The sequence below is a fragment of the Eubalaena glacialis genome, chromosome 17 (genome assembly GCF_028564815.1).
Source record: "Eubalaena glacialis isolate mEubGla1 chromosome 17, mEubGla1.1.hap2.+ XY, whole genome shotgun sequence".
NCBI classification, from domain to species: domain Eukaryota; kingdom Metazoa; phylum Chordata; class Mammalia; order Artiodactyla; family Balaenidae; genus Eubalaena; species Eubalaena glacialis.
Genome location: NC_083732.1, coordinates 4,746,852 through 4,764,204, shown reverse-complemented (window position 1 = coordinate 4,764,204; position 17,353 = coordinate 4,746,852). Strand labels below are relative to the sequence as shown.

The 17,353-nt window shown below is 41.7% G+C and overlaps 1 protein-coding gene across 1 annotated transcript in view; it reads right to left on the bottom strand.

Annotated features, from left to right (window-relative positions):
* Positions 1-12,492: 12,492 nt before the first annotated feature.
* The window catches only part of XKR4 (XK related 4), a 353,016-nt gene continuing 348,155 nt past the window's right edge, over positions 12,493-17,353 (bottom strand). The window contains exon 3 of the mRNA XM_061172074.1: positions 12,493-13,439. Within this exon, the coding sequence (XP_061028057.1) occupies positions 12,493-13,439 (947 nt within the window). The remainder of the gene's footprint in view (positions 13,440-17,353) is intronic.

The following is a 17,353-nucleotide window of genomic DNA, read 5'->3' as shown; positions in this document are numbered from 1 at the left end:
CATTCTGCAGCATAAGCGCACTTTAAAAGGAATGGGTCTGAATTTGGACCAGCTTCAGAACAATGAGGAAGTACACACACAATTGAGGAAATACACGCGCTCACCAATCCAGAGCCAAATCAGATGAAACAAGGAAGAAACGCCCTCCAGTAATTACCAGTATGAAAGTCCTAAGACTATCTCAAACTTCCCTTCTGGAAGGTGAATTTCCCTTTGATGTCATCTTTTTCTTTTTGTTTCCGTGACTACAAAGAAAACACGAATATTCCAAAGTGATAAGCAGTTAGTGCTTGGCAATTGGAATGACATCAATAAAGCAAACCAAAAAAATTATGTGTTTTGTTTAACTTGGGAAAGACAGCTTTTGCTTCTGTTGACACCATGAAATTCACCATGAAATAACTGTAGTAAGTAAGGTCAACCCTGGGCATCCACAGGGGATTGGTTCCAGGACTGCCTTGGATACCAAAATCCGAGGATGCTCAAGTCTCTTATAGCGGTCCTCCCTCTGTATCCTTGGATATGGAACCCTTGGATACAGGAGCCGACTATAGTTTATATTTTTATGCTTAAAAGGTCTAAGAAATCCTTAAAATCAAAACTTCCTATTTGAAGAATAAAACATTCACAAATTTGTATTTCCCTTGGATGATTCTGTCAAGTAGACTTTGTGAAGGATTAAGCATATGTGAAAAGCAGAGGAGCAATTATAAAATTATAAAAGATGGAAAACGGCTGAATAACATGGTTCCTTGCCAGGCAGGAGCTGAGAGGCAGGCCTCCAGAACTGTTGCTCTGCAGGAGGTCTGTGACAAAACCAACTCCCAATACACCCAGGACAGCCTCCCAAACCTCTCCCCTCCACACGTTTGCCGAAAGTAAATAAAAATCAAATAGCATTGGCTCTGCATTATTTATTTCCCTTTGCACAACAAAGAGATTTTTAGCAGCAGAATATCACCAGCAATAGATTAACGCACAAGAAGGTTAAATTCCATTACCTACAACACCTGAGCATTTTCTGTCTATCTAGACAACACCAGACAACCAGATGGAAAACGAGGATTCAAACATCTGGATTTCCCCAACTATCCAGATGTTTGACATCGCAAAGACCAAATTCCCTCCTTGAGTGACCTACTTCTTTACTTTTTGTGGGGATATTTGCATTTGTGTGGACAGTCTTTATTTTTTAATAATGCCATAGTGTCTACTTCTGTTTAGTGAAGATGGGTCAGCAGTCATTTGGAAAATTCAGATGTTGAAATCCCCCAAATGAAAAGAAACTTAGTCTGGAGGAAAAATCAGGGCTTTTGGGCTGTGAGTGGTCTGGTGGTTTTGTCTCCATTGAAAAATTGCTTCATGGTTCACCTTTTTTCACTTCCATTATTCTGAAAAGCATTCTCACCAGAATTCTTTTTGCTATTTGGGGATAGAGACACAGACTAGGTGATGGCAGAATCAAGATCCAAAATATGTTGTAATGATTCAACTAATAAATTTGTAAACCTGGTTTAGTGGATTTGAACACAGAGGTTCTTGGGATGTCATGATGTATACTTACAATGGGATGATGAGTAAGGCCATGGTCACCCTGAATCTCACTGCTGTTAAAATGAGGGATGATTCAACGGTCATGTTTTACAAGCAAGAGTACTTACTATACCTTAAAATATCTCATTTTGTAATCCATCAGAAGCCCTTGGCATGCAGAGCCAGCTAGCAGCGAACCGGCCAATGACCAAGGAAAACTGTCAAGGGGGAGAGTCCCCTTAGGGACAGAGTTAGTCTCAGACACAGAGCCACTGATGTCATCTCTGTCCTTCCACTTCAGCCATGCCTTGTCCTTTCATAAGTGGACACATCTATTGTCATAGCCGTGGAGTGGCAGGGGCCACCTCGAACCTCTGCTCTACAAAACGGCAAATATTCCTGATGAGTCACTGACAGGTTTGCTCTTCAATCCCCATACCTGCACCTCTACAGCTATAGAAAGCTTCAGTTCCAACACCTCTCACAGTCACTCTTACTTAGGAGCCTTGTTTTACAGGATGGTTTATTGCTCCTATGTCCCCACAGCCAATCAACTTATTGGACAACACAGGATCTTTGTGCCTTTTTTTGGGCTTTGGAGATCAGGAAATTCACAATGTCTTCAACTTGTTAGTTTTCATTGCCTTGCAATTGAAAATAAGTTACATGGTGGTAGGCCACTGTTTACCATTACATTTCAGTGCTTGTGCCTCGAGCTAGTTCTGGAAAATGACTTTGCCAAAGCAGGGCATGCAGGACAATCCTGGCGCCTATAACTGGGACTCTCACTTGGTACCTCATGGTACATCTTGGAGACTGTCACCAAGATGGTCCTTTATGAAGGTGAAACACCACTGGAACACACACAAAAAGGATCCCTGCTTCTTCTTCTTTTTCTGTTAGGTTGTTTACCAGATACATCTGAAGACTTTCACTCAGTTCTTCTAGTGTTAACTCCTAAAACTGTTATACTGAAAGGTTAGACAGAAAACTTTATAACATCAAAGGGATGCCTGACTCTCTTGCAGACTCTGAAACTATGAACTGAAGTACATTTATTCTTACCTTGCAGCTCAAACCTTTCCTTAAAAACAGAGAAGTAAGTGGAAAAGAACCATGATTTTTAAGTATGAGATCACCTGTTTACTTTTAAGTGAACACTCAGGAGCTGAGAATGTCCGCTCGGTGATCTCAGAGCTCCTAACCAGGGTTTTGCAGGATCTCAGAAGCAACAGGAGAGCCAAGTCCACATACAAATGTCTCTCAGTTTGAAACTGGCAATGTCACCACCTAGGAAGGCAGGAATCAAATTACTCAATAGCTACATCCATGCAGATTTTACCTCTGAAATTGAATTATAGATTCAACTTTTATAAATTGGTCATTACAACGCTGACAATGGTACTCTCAAGAAATGAACAGCAGCACCTGTGCTCAGACGGATCAGTCATTAAACAGATGACAATGAGTTTTTTCTCATTTCCAAACACAGGTAGATTTGTATCCATTTAAGGCGAGCCTCCGTAACCCAGTACCCTGAGCTATGAAAGCCCCCAGGAATCCATTGACTTTTTTCTCTTTTTTCAAAGCCGTGCTTACTGGCAGAAACAAATGAAGCAGGTGGCTATTCATAGCATGAACGACAAAGCAGGAAGCAGGAATTCCTGAGTGCGCTACTTCACGGAGGTCTTTCTCTCCAGGCCTGGGCACATCACCACCCTGAAAGAGTGCTCCTTTCCACTAACTGATTCATTTCCCCTTGCAATAGCTTGGCTACAATCTCACAAGTCAAGAATTTGCAAGATTAAAGGGTCTGTTGAATTAATTAATGCAAATCACCTTCAGTAAAGCTTGACAAATTCCGAGATGTTTCTGTAAAAAAAGAAGGGAATCAATAGCATGAGCAGTACGCAGCTTTGTGGAAGCTGAGGCTCGAGTTTCTGGTGTGGCTGGATCTTCTCAGGCCCCTTCCCCTTCCTCAAGGCAGGACAGATCGCTTTCTTTCCGGAGAGCTCCAAAACTCTGATTCAGACCGAGGAAAACGTTTCACCCCAGGCTTTCAAGACACACTTCAGAGATTCATTTCTTTTTCTAGGTACAATATCTTAGAAAGGTTAATAAGGGGGTTTGAATATTTTAGCTCTTTGAAAGGAAGGTAAGAAATGACAATTCTTTGACCAGCTGACAGATCTCCTTTGGTTACAGGATGATGTGCTATCGCTCACGATTTGGATAGAATAAGAACTCTCAGCAACGTAAATAGAAAGCCACAGGTGGAAGGTTAATTGTTAAGTTATCATAGAGGTACCCAACACCCAAACTCAAGTGCTCATCTGCCAGAACCACAATGGATTAAAATGCCAGTGTTGATTAAGATGCATTCTACTGGCTTGTAATCAAAACAGGAATTTCTTACAATGATAGAAACCCAAAATGTATTTTCAAAAGACTTAAGAATGTTTTAGAACGTGTTTTGATAGCTGAATTAATTTGAAATAATTAAGACTGTTGACTGTTGATTAAATTAGCTTAAACACATCTCCATTTGTTAGTATTTGTAGCACTTAAATGAAGTAAGAATTTGATTAGTTCCATTTGAATGCAAATCAAGCAAGAGAGAGGGGAGATGGCCACCAGCTTAATTTGGTAGATGGAAGTAAAATAAAAACATGAAACCTTACATTTTCTGAAATTCTAATAACAGAGTAGGTGGCAGGCTTCAATAATAGCACGAGAGAATTTTGTGCTGGTATTGTGCTGGTAATATTTGCTTATCAAGTTGATTAATTAGTTTTGATGTTGATCTGTTTTGTTAAATACGATCTTCCTCTGCAAACATCATTAGCAGTAACTGTACTCTTCTTGTCTGGTACCACAGCTGAAACAGTGGCAGTCATCATAATGAACCACTAATGGTGGCAGGAACTGAGAAATCAGGGCTCTGACCTAGCACTACTATCAGGTCAGCTGTTTCACTGATGCTTCATGGGATTCACCAAGGAATTCTTGGTGTTGTATTCTGTGCTCATGAAAATTAATATGCTTCCTTTTCTCTCTCCTTTTACTCCATAGAGGACCTGTGGGTTTATAGGATTCCCTGACCAGAATTATTTCACTCAGAGAAAATTAGTTATGCAAGTTAATAGACGTCTTTAAATAAGATGCTCTTTACATCTGTGGGAAGCCAATCACTCCGGGCCATACTGCAGGAGGGAATTGGATTGGGTACCATGCAAGCATATGTCCTCATGGGATGGGGCTGGCTGTCCTGACTCCTGAAAGGTGATGCATCTCTTCCGGGCATGGGGAGCAGGGCTTCAGAACAAGCTCTCAGGTTGCAATAACTGAGGTTTATGTCTGGAAATTTGTTATTCCTAAATAATGCATATGCTGGAGGCTATGTTCTGGGGAAATCTACTAGGACATCTAACTTTTGTCCACAGAGAGATATTTTTGCGATAATTCTCTACTGATCATGGGGAAGGGGGATCTTTTATAAACCCGCATGTCCCATTTGCACTGTCCAGAGTGGGGTTTCTGGCTACCTCACAACATGTCCTGATTCTGTCTACCTGATAGTCCCTCTTCCATTCCTCTGTGGCCAGACAGAACCACTCCATTAAAAACCAGAATGGTGACTGGGACAAAAAAGTATCATATGTGCTCATAAAGGATGCTTCCTGAAGATCAGAGAAGTGTCTATTAGAAAAATTTTCAGACATCTCAGAGGCATCCTAATTTCATGTCTCTTCTTAAAAGAAATTCTCAGGAATATTTCCAAAGTTAATGCAGAGATGATTGTTTTGAGTCAAATACTTTGTGCCAAAGAGTGTATCGATTTTTTTGTTGCTTTGTGGCCTTGATTTAAAAGTATCTAGTGTTGGAGAGGCATAAAAACAAATTACAAAACTACTTTTCTTTTTATACGCTGTCATCCATTGTTGATTTATCTTTATATATCATTACCTTATGTTTGCCATTATGTGTGCTAATTGTGTATTGCAAGGCTTACATAACACAACCTTGGAAAAGCTTATGTTTCTTTATTGCTCTAGTATAGAATTAAATATAGACATTAAACAGAGAAGTAGTGTAGTAGAGTAGAAAGCATTAGAGCTGAAGTCAGCAGACTCTTCTTCTGCTACCGATAACCAAAGTGTGGGCTGCTGGAATGTGGAATTCCTTTTGCGTGTGACTGTGTATTGCCTGGCAATGCCAGTCATGTAGATCACGTGCGATAGATGAATGACTGAAGGAATCCTGATGATAAAACATGCCTGGTCTCTTTGGATCCCAGTGTGCTCATCTCTAAAAGAAGTGTTCTCAAGTAACACTGAGATCTCGTTTAGATGCTATTTCCTATAAAAATTAGTGACTCCTAACTTCTTCTAACTTCATAAAGATTTGCTTAAATCACATTAAAGTCAGAAGATAGAAGATGGCTTGTATTTTTAATATGTTAAATTCAGACTGATCCCTGTATCTATTTGTTTAAATAAACACCAGGGTTGAGAAAATTTTTGGTTTATTGTTGGCTACCTTTTTAGCACGAATTCAAGCAACACACACACGGCTGCCTACACAACAACATCTTTGGTTGGGTCACAACTCTGTCAGCCTGTAGACCCCAGATGCGTTACATCTAAGCTGAGGAGGGAGAGGACACGCACATTATTTTATAATCCAACTCAACATATATTTGGTAAATGTTTGCTATATTTTTTGTATGTAATCTTTCCATCTAAGATGAGATTCCCAGATTTATATGATGGTTCCACTAGTGGTATAATAATCCTCATAAGTATTAAATTTTGTGACTTGCAAGACATTAAATAAAATTTAGGGAAAATTATTGCAATGGAATAGAATTATCTTATAATATGAAAAGAATGTCACTCAAAGATTTGTTAGATCCATCTTTCCTTCTTCCTTCCTTTCTCTCACTCTCTTTTTTTTTTTTTCCCCCAGTCAGAGGGTCAAGGTAAGTAGTGGGGTTTGGCTATTTTTCACTCTGCCTAACTGGATGACAGTAGCATACATGTAGAGAATACAAGAAAAGAACCATCGGTTAATTTATATTTATCACTTACTTTAGTGCAAAGTAGGGCCATGGGAGTGGGAGGGACAATTGTCTGGAATGGAAGACAAGCATTTATCTGCCTACTTTGAATTAGGGAGCTGCAGTAAAATTCAGTGACAGACGATAGAGACTTCTGTTTCTCATCACTGACTTTTTTATTTTTAACTTTTCATTTTGAAGGACATCTTTGATTTTTAAATGAAATTTTCTTTGAAAAATTTGATCATCAGACCATGTATTTGTTTCTCCAGAGACCTTGCCCAGTCAGGAAGAGATTTTGGTGGGAAACTATTGCTTGGTTTTCGAGAAAGATTTGTAGTCATGAGAAGTCATGACAAGCTGTGTGCAACTCTCAGCTCCAGTGTTTCCTAGCTGTGGGAGCGACCCTTGGATAGTTTAGTGTCTCTGAGCTTAAATTTTGTCATCTGTAAATGGTACTTAATTCACAGATGGCCTTGGGGAGGGGATGAGATCACATAGATAAAGCTGGTTAGCACAGCCCAGGCACACGATAGTCTCGGGCACAGTCAGCTACCATCAATATGGGGAAATGAATGGCATAAAGTCTTCGGGGGACAGGGGGAATAACCAAAGCAAAAATCTGATTCAGTCAGTGTTTCTGACTTATGTCAGTATATTATGGCAATGATTTTAGCAAAGCAATTAGACATTAACTGACCCCTTATTTAGCAGAACATAGGCCCACAAAAGGTTAAAGTTTTACATTTCTGTGCTAGATCACTGCATGCAATATTACAAAGCATCTGATTTTTTTTCTTACGGAATCTAGAGAAAGAGCTTCAGATGGATGGCAAAACAACATGATGCCTCAAACACTCAAGGGAGAGCTCCTGAACCCCTCATTTCTGTGGGTAAACGGCTGTTTGCCACTTCTTCCATTTGGCTTTCTGCTGTTGTGCGAGCTCGCCTAATTGCTACAGTTAGCAAAATTAAATGGCTCATTGTGTTTTTATACAATTCCACCCACATGCCGCAGAGTTTTACTTTGGAGGCTGTTGATCACAAACACTTATTGTGTCTTCCCATGGGCCCATTTTTAGGACAGCCACTGGACAAGATGTATGTCCGTAGGGAGCACTCTGCAGTAGACAGTGCAGCCTTCCCCGGGTGAGGAGAGGAGGTGGTACCCAACTGTCAAGATCGCTTCACAGCCTGATACAGGTCGGGGCCAGAAACTTGGGAACGGAGGTGGGGTGGGGGTGATTGAGGGAAAGGGCCCATCCTTAGCCATTTTGAAAGGCTCCTGCTTCAGATGGGGAGAAAGGGTGTTATGAGTCACAGACTGGCAGAAGCCATCATTTTGATTGTTTTCAAAAGTGACATTGGGTCGCTGAAGATAAATGAACATGAGTTGGTTTGCATCCATCACTGAAATTAGAGAGACGACCACCTCAGTCCTGCTGTGTTTCCACCACGCACATCAACCATCCTCTGAGCTATTTTTCTGAAAGACAGCCTGAGCTATTTTTTAAAAGGCTTTAAGGAATTCTCCTTAGAAACATAAAAATGCAGGCAACTCATCCAGTACTGATGAGAAACAGTGATGGCTAACGGCAAAGCCTCATGAGAATGCAGGGGAACGTATATTTAGTCTCAAAAATGGTTCATTAGAAAAAAAATTTTGGGATTCTTGTCCAAACATCGTGCCAGAGCTTGCTTTCACTCAATGGCATTTGGTACACTTAAAGGCAAATATGTAACCTTACATAATCCTGCTAAGGACACCAGAGGTTTTCTTTGCTCCATTCAATCTGTTCAGAGAAAGAAACTTTGAAATGACTCAAAACTATTCTAGTCAACTGCTTAAAAGATGAGAGCCTTGAGGGGGGGAAAATTCATACAAGCTAAAAGTGCTAAATTATATCTAGGTATTTCCAACCAAAGTTCACAAGCGTGCTGATGTCTTATAGACATGGGCTCTACGCTTGGGCTGATGCCAAAAAGGAGCGGGGGAAAAAGCTTTTAATCTAAAAGTTCATGTGTCAATAACATACCAATTTATATGCATGAAAGGGGCAGTATATACTTTACTCTTTTCATCTGTTACTTTAGTTGTGTGTGTGCGCGCGCGTGTATTATATGTAATATGTATCTGTTATCCATACCATACACACGTATATACAATATTTTTTTAAAAAGTCATTGAGCTTTCAATTATTCCTATTCACTTTTAATTGGTTTACTTACTTCATTTATTCATAGAGCCAAAGGAATTGGGCATTTAGAAATTAAGTATAACTACTTCAATATACTTTTATCTTCAGATTATCTTTGTATTTTCTCTTTTGCTAATACTTGAATTGCATATTCTTGCCATGTCAGTAGGAGAATTTATTTCATTTGTCGTGTTCACAGCAATATCATAAAGGAATAGTAACAAAGTGTCTGCAAAGTCAAGGTTACTGAACTAGATAGTACATAGTTAAGTAGGACAGTGGAAATGGGAGAAGATTTAAAGGACATAGTCATTTTGGGGGACCAAACTTTGACTTACATGGAGAAAAAATTTATTTTTCTTCCACACAAATACTTGAGTCTCAGTGTGGTTAAGATACATACGGTCCTTCATTTCAAATAAGGTTTTGTTGAGAAATGCTAATTTAAAAGTGAAAAAAATTTATAATACTTTCTTTTAGAAAATTTCATGGTCCTATGCAAAAATCAAGCACTAAGAACAGACCCTTCACCCCTACAGGGAACCCAAGTAGACCCAGCCTAGGAAGTTAGTTGGAGCCCACAGATAAAAGAATCCAGCGTTTCCAATTCGTATGCTAACCACGGCTGGTTCCTTTTGGATTCTTGAGTTACTCTCCGTGGATGACGTAATGGTAAATTGAAAATAAAATCTTAGGAAGAACTAAACTATAAATATGAAAATCAAACTTTGTTCCTTTGTACGTTGACAATGTCTCTTTAAATCCTAATACATCAAACTCTCTGTTATCGGTGGATCTAGAAACTAATACACGTTCTCATCACCACACAGTCTGATGGCAATGCAGCACTTTATGAATCATGGAAGCAAGATTAAGTCATGATTCTCCTTGGAAGTAAAAATTTTGTTGTTGTTGTTCTTGTTTGTAATCTTGAGAAAGTTTGTAATTTATAACATGGTGGAGATGTCATTGCCTTCACAAGAATTTTTCACTAAAACATCAAAATCTTCAAGTATGCTGGATAACAGAGTATTTACAGTATTTGGGAAATCACTGAAAAATTCAAACTTCTTGCACCCTCCTGACTGCATTCTCACCTCCAAGACAAAGCATAGTACAGCATTTTTTTAGCCACACAGCACTTATTTTGACTCTTGACCTGTTAAATGAAGGATCAAGTTGAGAAATAATTTAGGACTTACATGACTGAAGAGTGATGGGATCTGTTGTGTTTGTTGACTGACATTATTATAATCTGTTACTTACTCGTGGAATCAAAGGTAGAGTTCAACTGAGCAATTCAATTTCCAAAGATCATTAATTAACAAAGCTAGTGACTCGTGGTTCGGCACCAAAGTGAAGAATCTGCCATTATAATCATTTTTTTCCTTCTACAGTTGGGGGTGGGATGTTTTCACTAATTGCCTACAAGAAGAGCGTCTTCCTGGGCCTTTACTGGTGACTAGATAATGTTTTCACATCCAAACAAAAGACTGTTATCTTTTAGTGGACTCTTGCTTGAAGGGTCAAATCATGGAGTACTAGGAAAATATGTCTACTGATAAAAATCATCCATTTTTTAAAACATTGCTTTGGGGCTTTGTACCAAAAGAAGTCCTAGGTCGAGCCCTCTGTCACTTCCTGTGGGTGTCGTCATAGGGACAGCAGTCTCTGTATGATACACCCATTACAGGTGGTGGCTCTAGACCTTGACTATTTAAAGTTAATTGGACAGTCCAAAAAACTGAACATGTTACACTGATTTTTTTTAAGTGACTTGACTAATATTTAGTATATCGGTTGGGTTAATATAAAACCAGGGAAGGAAGTTTAAGACATCTTCCACTGTGGTCAGGTTTGTCATAACAGATGGAAGAAAGTAATCACTTACATCTTTGATTTCCTGGGAAACATTGGCCAGTCTTGACAAGCCCTTTCTAGTTAAGCTGATTCTCTTGTCCCCTGATATTCTGATAGCACCCTTGGCCAGGTTCCTGGGGGCACCAACATGGCAAAGTAGGGTGATCTTGCAAGAGACGCATGTTCTTAACCTGCCGAGGCAGGTTGATGGGATCTGTGGACCAGTTTCTGACATCCCAAGTAACTATGATGCTTAAAGTATTTTAAACGATTCCAGGTCTATAAAAAAAGTGATGATGCTTATATGTATACCCTATATTTTTTTTATTACAAAAATATTGAAATAATCCATGAGTTATTCCACTCTGCACCAACTATAAAAAAATACTATCAAAGTTTGACCGGCACTTTTAATGCAACAAAAAGCACCATGACCGGGGGACGCTGGGAACAGAAAGTGGGGAACGTTTACTTGCTGGACGGAGGTATTTAAAACCCAGAAGCTTGTTGTAAGAGTGCGACTTTACAAAGGACTCAAATACGAATCTTAGCTGGATCTAGTGATAAGCCCTCGATCGGTTCGGAAGGGTTTTCTCATAGCATATTCACTGCATCTGTCTGCTCATACTTACTAAAATGTGTCCCAAAGCCTCTAAAAGACACATCGCTTTGACCTTGGATGGGGGAGGGGGAGTCTGTACACAGCGGAGAGCTTTACGTTCGTGCTCTCTTGCGCCTTCGTGGGGCTCGCGCCACTCACGCTCAGCCGTCCAGGGCGTCCCCGCCAGTCCCGTGTTGGACGGTGTTTGGCACTAGGAGGGTGTGGCGTGGCGTGTTCTGGAATCCGGCCTCTCCGTGCTCGCGCAGAGCCTCCACTCCTGGACTTGAGCACAGCGCGGCTCTCCCTCCGCTCTGCCCTGACCTTCCCACGGGAGCTGCACAGGCCAGGAAATCAGATGCTCATTTTGCCTTTTTCTCCCGCTTCCTCTTCGTGGTTTTATCACATTTTTGCAATTGAATACTGCATCCTGATTATCGTTGAACTTTCATCACCAAGGTATCTAGCTCCTTGGTCTCGTCAAAAGCCAGCCATGGGCTGCGTGGGGGGGGGGGGGTATCTGTCATGAAAGATGTTCTCAACTGAAAATTTAAGATGAAAAAAAATCCTGACGTGTTGAAAACGAACCATTCCATCAATTCTAATACATGCGTAAACACACTTGGGTTTTCTGTCCATTGGATAGGCTTTTCACGCATGGGATTGGTTTTCACGTGAGAATGGTTTATGAATTCTTTCTAAGCTTTACTATTTTTTTTTTTCCTGGAGTCTTGAGGGATATGCTTGCTCTCTCTTTGCTTTTATATTCCCGTGGGAATCACAGCTTTGCATCAAAAGAAATCACCTAAGCTATTTTGACAAGATTGGGGTGTGTGTGTGTGTTAGTGTGTGTGTACACGTGTGTGTATGACTCAGTATATTTTTATGCAAAGATCAGTTAACTCCATCAAAACACCCTACTGATCGGAGGCAACGTTTCCCATAATAATAGTACCCTCAGGTGGATGTGCTGAAAGGTGGGGCAGGAGGGGTTGGTGGCAACAAGGGGTCCTACTGAGCTGGCCTGGTCCCTTCAGATGGAGCAGGAGGGTCTCTGGGCGGCTTTTTGAAAGGAGGCCAGCAGCAGGCTGTCAGCTGATGGAGGGCCAGACACGCATCCCGATGACGGTCAGACTGGGAACATCACAGCTCGTTGCCCTGCTCCAGGGCAGAGTTTCATTATTGCCACAGCCCGGCTGTCACCCCTTGGTCTGGAGCTTGGGGCTCCTCCGAGTCCTTTTGTTTTACAGAGTGGTTTCATACTCCAGCCGCTCCTGAATGAGAGCATCATCTTTGTACTGCAGCCTCGGAGGAGACGGGGAACCTTCAAAGGCTAAGATGGCCTTTCGGAGGCTTCGGTCCAAAACGTGTCTCTCCCACGCTGGGTACCTATTCCTGAATAGGTCAATTTTAATGACAGATTCTTCAATCCGTGGTGGGCGAGAGGACGGGGTGGACGGGGCCGTGGGCCTCACCTGAAACACAGGCACGCACCCGTCCCGCTCTGCGAATTTCTGGTCGCGGTCGCCGGCGACGCTGCGGGTGTTGGAGAGGGACCGCAGGGCGCTCGTGGCCGCTTCTGGAGACGGCGTGAAGGCAGCGGCGGGGTCCCCGCAAGCACAACTTGGGGAGCGCCCGAGTCTGGGTCCGTTGGGGTGAAAGAAGGCATAATACATCAGCATAAAAACAACGCCAGTTAAAAAGCTGCTGAATACCACACACAGCGCTGGGATGGCAAATGCGTCCGCGATCTGGGGAGCCTTGTAGAGGTACCAGAGGGCACTCAAGGCCGTGTTTTCCAAAAGGATCACAAAATAGTAAATGAAGAGCCTGCAGCGTGTCCTGCCCTCCTTGACGTTGAACCAGCTGAAGATGTAGATGATCCCCACCACCATGTCGAACACGATCTCTTCCCATTTGGTGATACAGAATTCTGTCTCACAGTGGACGATCCAGAAGGTCATGATGCACCAGTGAAGGACGATGAAGATCCCAAAGTAGAGCTGGAAAACCGAGGCGAAGAGGGCGAAGGTGATGACCCTGGCCGCAATGGTGAAGAAGTGCCAGCAGAACTGGATGACCACGGCCATGTAGCTGATGGGCTTCTTGTCATCACGAGAGTCCCGGAGGGCCTTCTGGTAGGAGGCCAAGGCCCAAGCCAAGGACACGAGGGAGGCGGCTGCTGTGAAACCTACAAAGGCAAACAGGAAGACAGGCTGTCAAAAGGGAGATGCAGTGTTGTCCCTGGAAAGAAGTCACATGGGGCTGGGGGCATGGGGCAGGCTAGCTTCTACCACAGCAGAGCTCTTCATTTCTTTGAGTTTTAGCTGGACTAAACACTCAGATGGGGGTCCTAGGATCTGTCCTCTAAGGGGCCCCAACTATATGGACAAGACATGAGGCTAATGGGAGTGCTACTGGGGACCAGCATGGAGCCTGGGGCTGAAGATGGGGAGGGGTGTTAGCTTTCTGTGTATTCGGTGTAGAGACGAGGGAGGTCCTTTTGTTTGGCGGCAATATAACTGTGGATGGGAGGTTGACAGAACTTGCTTGCTGTTTCATCTTTGCCACTTACGACCTGCATGACTTTGGACAGTCATTTAAATTGGCATCCTCATTCAGAAAGCGGATGATCTCCAGGGCTCCCTGTCAGCTTTGAGATTCTGTGATTGAAAGGGACAGATAATGACAGGAAACTTGAGGGGCTAGTTGGTTCACCTTTCTGCTTCTAAACAAGAATAAATGTGGTTCATTCACCAAAGAAAGTTAACTGCCTCTTGAAAATAAGAAAAGGAGCCCGTGGAATCTCCTTGGCCATGTTTCTTGTGATACCTGGTGTGCAGTCTGTCCTAATATGATCCGAGACTCTTCCTACAGCTTCTTTCCACTCAGAAGAAGAAATGTCTGCTCACCGTCACGCACCTCTTATTCTTTCACGAATTAAATATTGTGCAGAAATCACATATCAACCACTTTTCTTATTATGCAGTGACCCCATTTGGTTAGTATCCCCCCAAAAGTATGTTTCCAAATTTAAACAAATCATTCTTATTGCTCCCCTCCACTCTCACTCCCCCTACTGTGTCTGAAACGTCACCTCTGTGGTCGTGATGTGGACGGGGCTCACCTGAAAACACACCACCTCCTTCAGGAGAGAGCTCTCTGGGGAGTTCCACTTTGTCACTGACATGTCAGGTCAGTCTGCACCGCAGCTGGTTTACTTACTAAGCTGTAACAAGGCTTACCAACACTAACAAAGGTTTTGCGTGTTTTTAAGTCCAGCTAGCTTTTCCTCACCAGATCTATTCCTAACCATAGTTCTCCCGCTATGGAATGGGGGTGGCCAACAACTTAGGATGGAATTTGCACTTTTCTTTTTATACTTTAATAGAGAAAAGCTGTTGTCTATGGTCCTTGAAAAATGAATTTCAAAAAATGACTCTTGTGGGAAAGAGCCGCACTAACTGATAGAAAAAACATTCAACCTCGATAACCATTTCTTACACATTCTCCTTGAGAAAGGTGAACTCCAAAAAACAATTATTGATAAAGAAAATATTTTCCAACAACACGTCTCATGTCTGCTCCCAATCAAGCCAGCAGAACATCCATGTCTTACACTGGGCCTTCAGGGTTTTTTCCGGCCAGCAAAAAACCCTTTCATTACTGCAACTCTCAGGCAGTGTAGGCGATATTCCTAGGTCAGTTAGCCACCAGTGCACAAAGGAGTTTGCGATAATATAACTTCCAGGCAGTGGAAGCACCAACATCTATTTATTCTAAAGCACCTCCAAGAGTGAGAAGAGAGGGAAGGAGGAAAAGTTACAGAAAGAAGAAACAAGGTGAGAGGATGGGAGATAAAAGGTGATGGAATAATTACGCGAAGGACATACTTATTATCAGTTTCGTGTATAAGAACAAAGCGTAGTGCCATTTTAATGTCAACACCCGTGTGTGGGACACACAAGCCCTCAGGAGCTCGCTCCTGATTGGCACCATTTGCGACGGTGCGGGTCGCTTCTTGCATAGACTGTGTTCTCCTTATGCATTTGAGCTGTGCACCTGGGCTGCTTCTCCACCTGCACGGCCTCCGGGTTTCCACCCGCCCGCATCCTTCAGGACCGCGCGGAGCACAGCGCCACCTTCAGGAGGATGGCTGCATTGTTGGTCAGGCTCCAGCCAAGGAAGGAGCGAGCGACTCCATCGGGTAGTCAGATCAGGGTACCAGTTATTAAAGGCTGTTATTCAAAGCAGTGAAAATAGTAAACAACAACAACAAGCTTTACGTATACAGCATCCTAAAATTATCCGTTGTCAGATTTTAAGAGAATTGGAAAATTAGCTTCGTCCAAATTCCCCTGTAATCATCACCCCTTTTATCATTATGCCCTAAAAAAAGGAATTCAGCCTGCATTTGACACACCATAAAATTGTTATGACAATATTCTGGCAGTAGAAAAATGAAGACTTTCTATCAGCTTTGCTTTCTATGTATCTTACAATTTAAAAAGCCATTACCAAAGGCAAAGTTCGTGCCCATCATAACCATTCCCTTCATGAATTATCTGCTTTCACAAGAACTAGAATTTCCCTTGTTCATTTGATGGTGTCTTTCTTTTTCATCTGTTTAGCAATTAATTTGTATAAGACAAATATATGCCTGAACAGAAAATAGGGGGCCATTTTAGAATTACTCCTCATTACAAATTCACACCCGCCATGAAACGCTTTAATTCTTTTGCTTTTTATGCAAATGATATCAGCTCAGTTGTTTCAAATGCCAACGTAGATGTCCTCCACAAGGCACTGTGTTATTATAGGGGTAGAATTCTCTAGAACTTCTGAGGCGCTGTGCTGAAACATGGAACTCTAAGTGCTCCTTTAGCCAACAACATATATTTTAACTTTTTATTTGAAAAGAATTGTAAACTTACAGAAAAATTGCAAGAATAAAAATAGTAATTGGACACATATATCTTTGCCCAGATTGTCATTTGGCCTCATTTGCTTTATCACTGCCTTCTCTCTCTCTCTCTCAAACATTGGAACGTATATTGCGCACATCACAGCTCCTGTGTTCCAAATTTACAGGTTGAAATCCTACCCCCTAAAGGTGACGGTATTAGTAGGTGGGGCCTTTGGGCGGCCCTCATGAGCAGGATCCCTGGAGAGAACCCTAACCCTTCTGCCATGTAAGAATATCACGAAGAGTCTTCCACCCAGAAGAGAAGAGGGCTCTCACCAGACCGTGCTGGAACCCTGACTTCCGGCTTCCAGATTCCAGAACGGTGAACAAGATGTTTCTGCTGTTTATAAGCCACTCAGCCCGTGGTATTTTGTTATAGCAGCTGGAAAGGGCTAGCACAATGATTCTTTACCCTAAAATACACCAGTGTCTCTTTCCTATGAAGAGGGATATTCTCTTAGATAACCACAGTACATTTATCAACGTCAGGCCATTTAACATTGGTACAATTTTTCTTTTTAATCCACCATCAATGTTCCACTTTCATCAATTGGCAAACAATGTCCATTACAGGATTTTCCCTCTGGTATAAGATTGAGTCTAGAACCAGGTATTGCATTTGGTTGTCTTATCCATTTAGTTTTCTTCAATCTGGAATGTTTGCACAGACTTTCTTTGCCTTTTATTATTTGACATTTTTTGAAGAGTACAGTACCTAAAAAAGAAAGAAAGAAAGAAAGAGAGAGAGAGAAAGAAAAAGAAAAAGGAAAGAAAAAGTGTTCCTCTTCCTCATTTTGGGTTTGTCTGTTTGTTTCCTCATGGTTATGCATTCTAAGCTGGAATACTACATAAGTGACACTGAACAATATTATTCCCATCACATCATTAAAATACTAAAATATAAAGATTCCTTCTGTAGTCCTGGGAGGTGTACAGTGGGTCTCATAGTATTTTCTTTCAAAACAATGAATAGCATATAACTCATGAAAACTTCATTCTAAGGTAAAAACCAGCTCCAGAGGACTCCATGGGATCACACTATTTATTAAAATGTTAAAAAAGGTGATAAGACCTCAGAGCTTCCCTAGTGCAACAATCTCATTTTAAAGAAAAGAAACTGAGTCTTACTCTCAGATGTT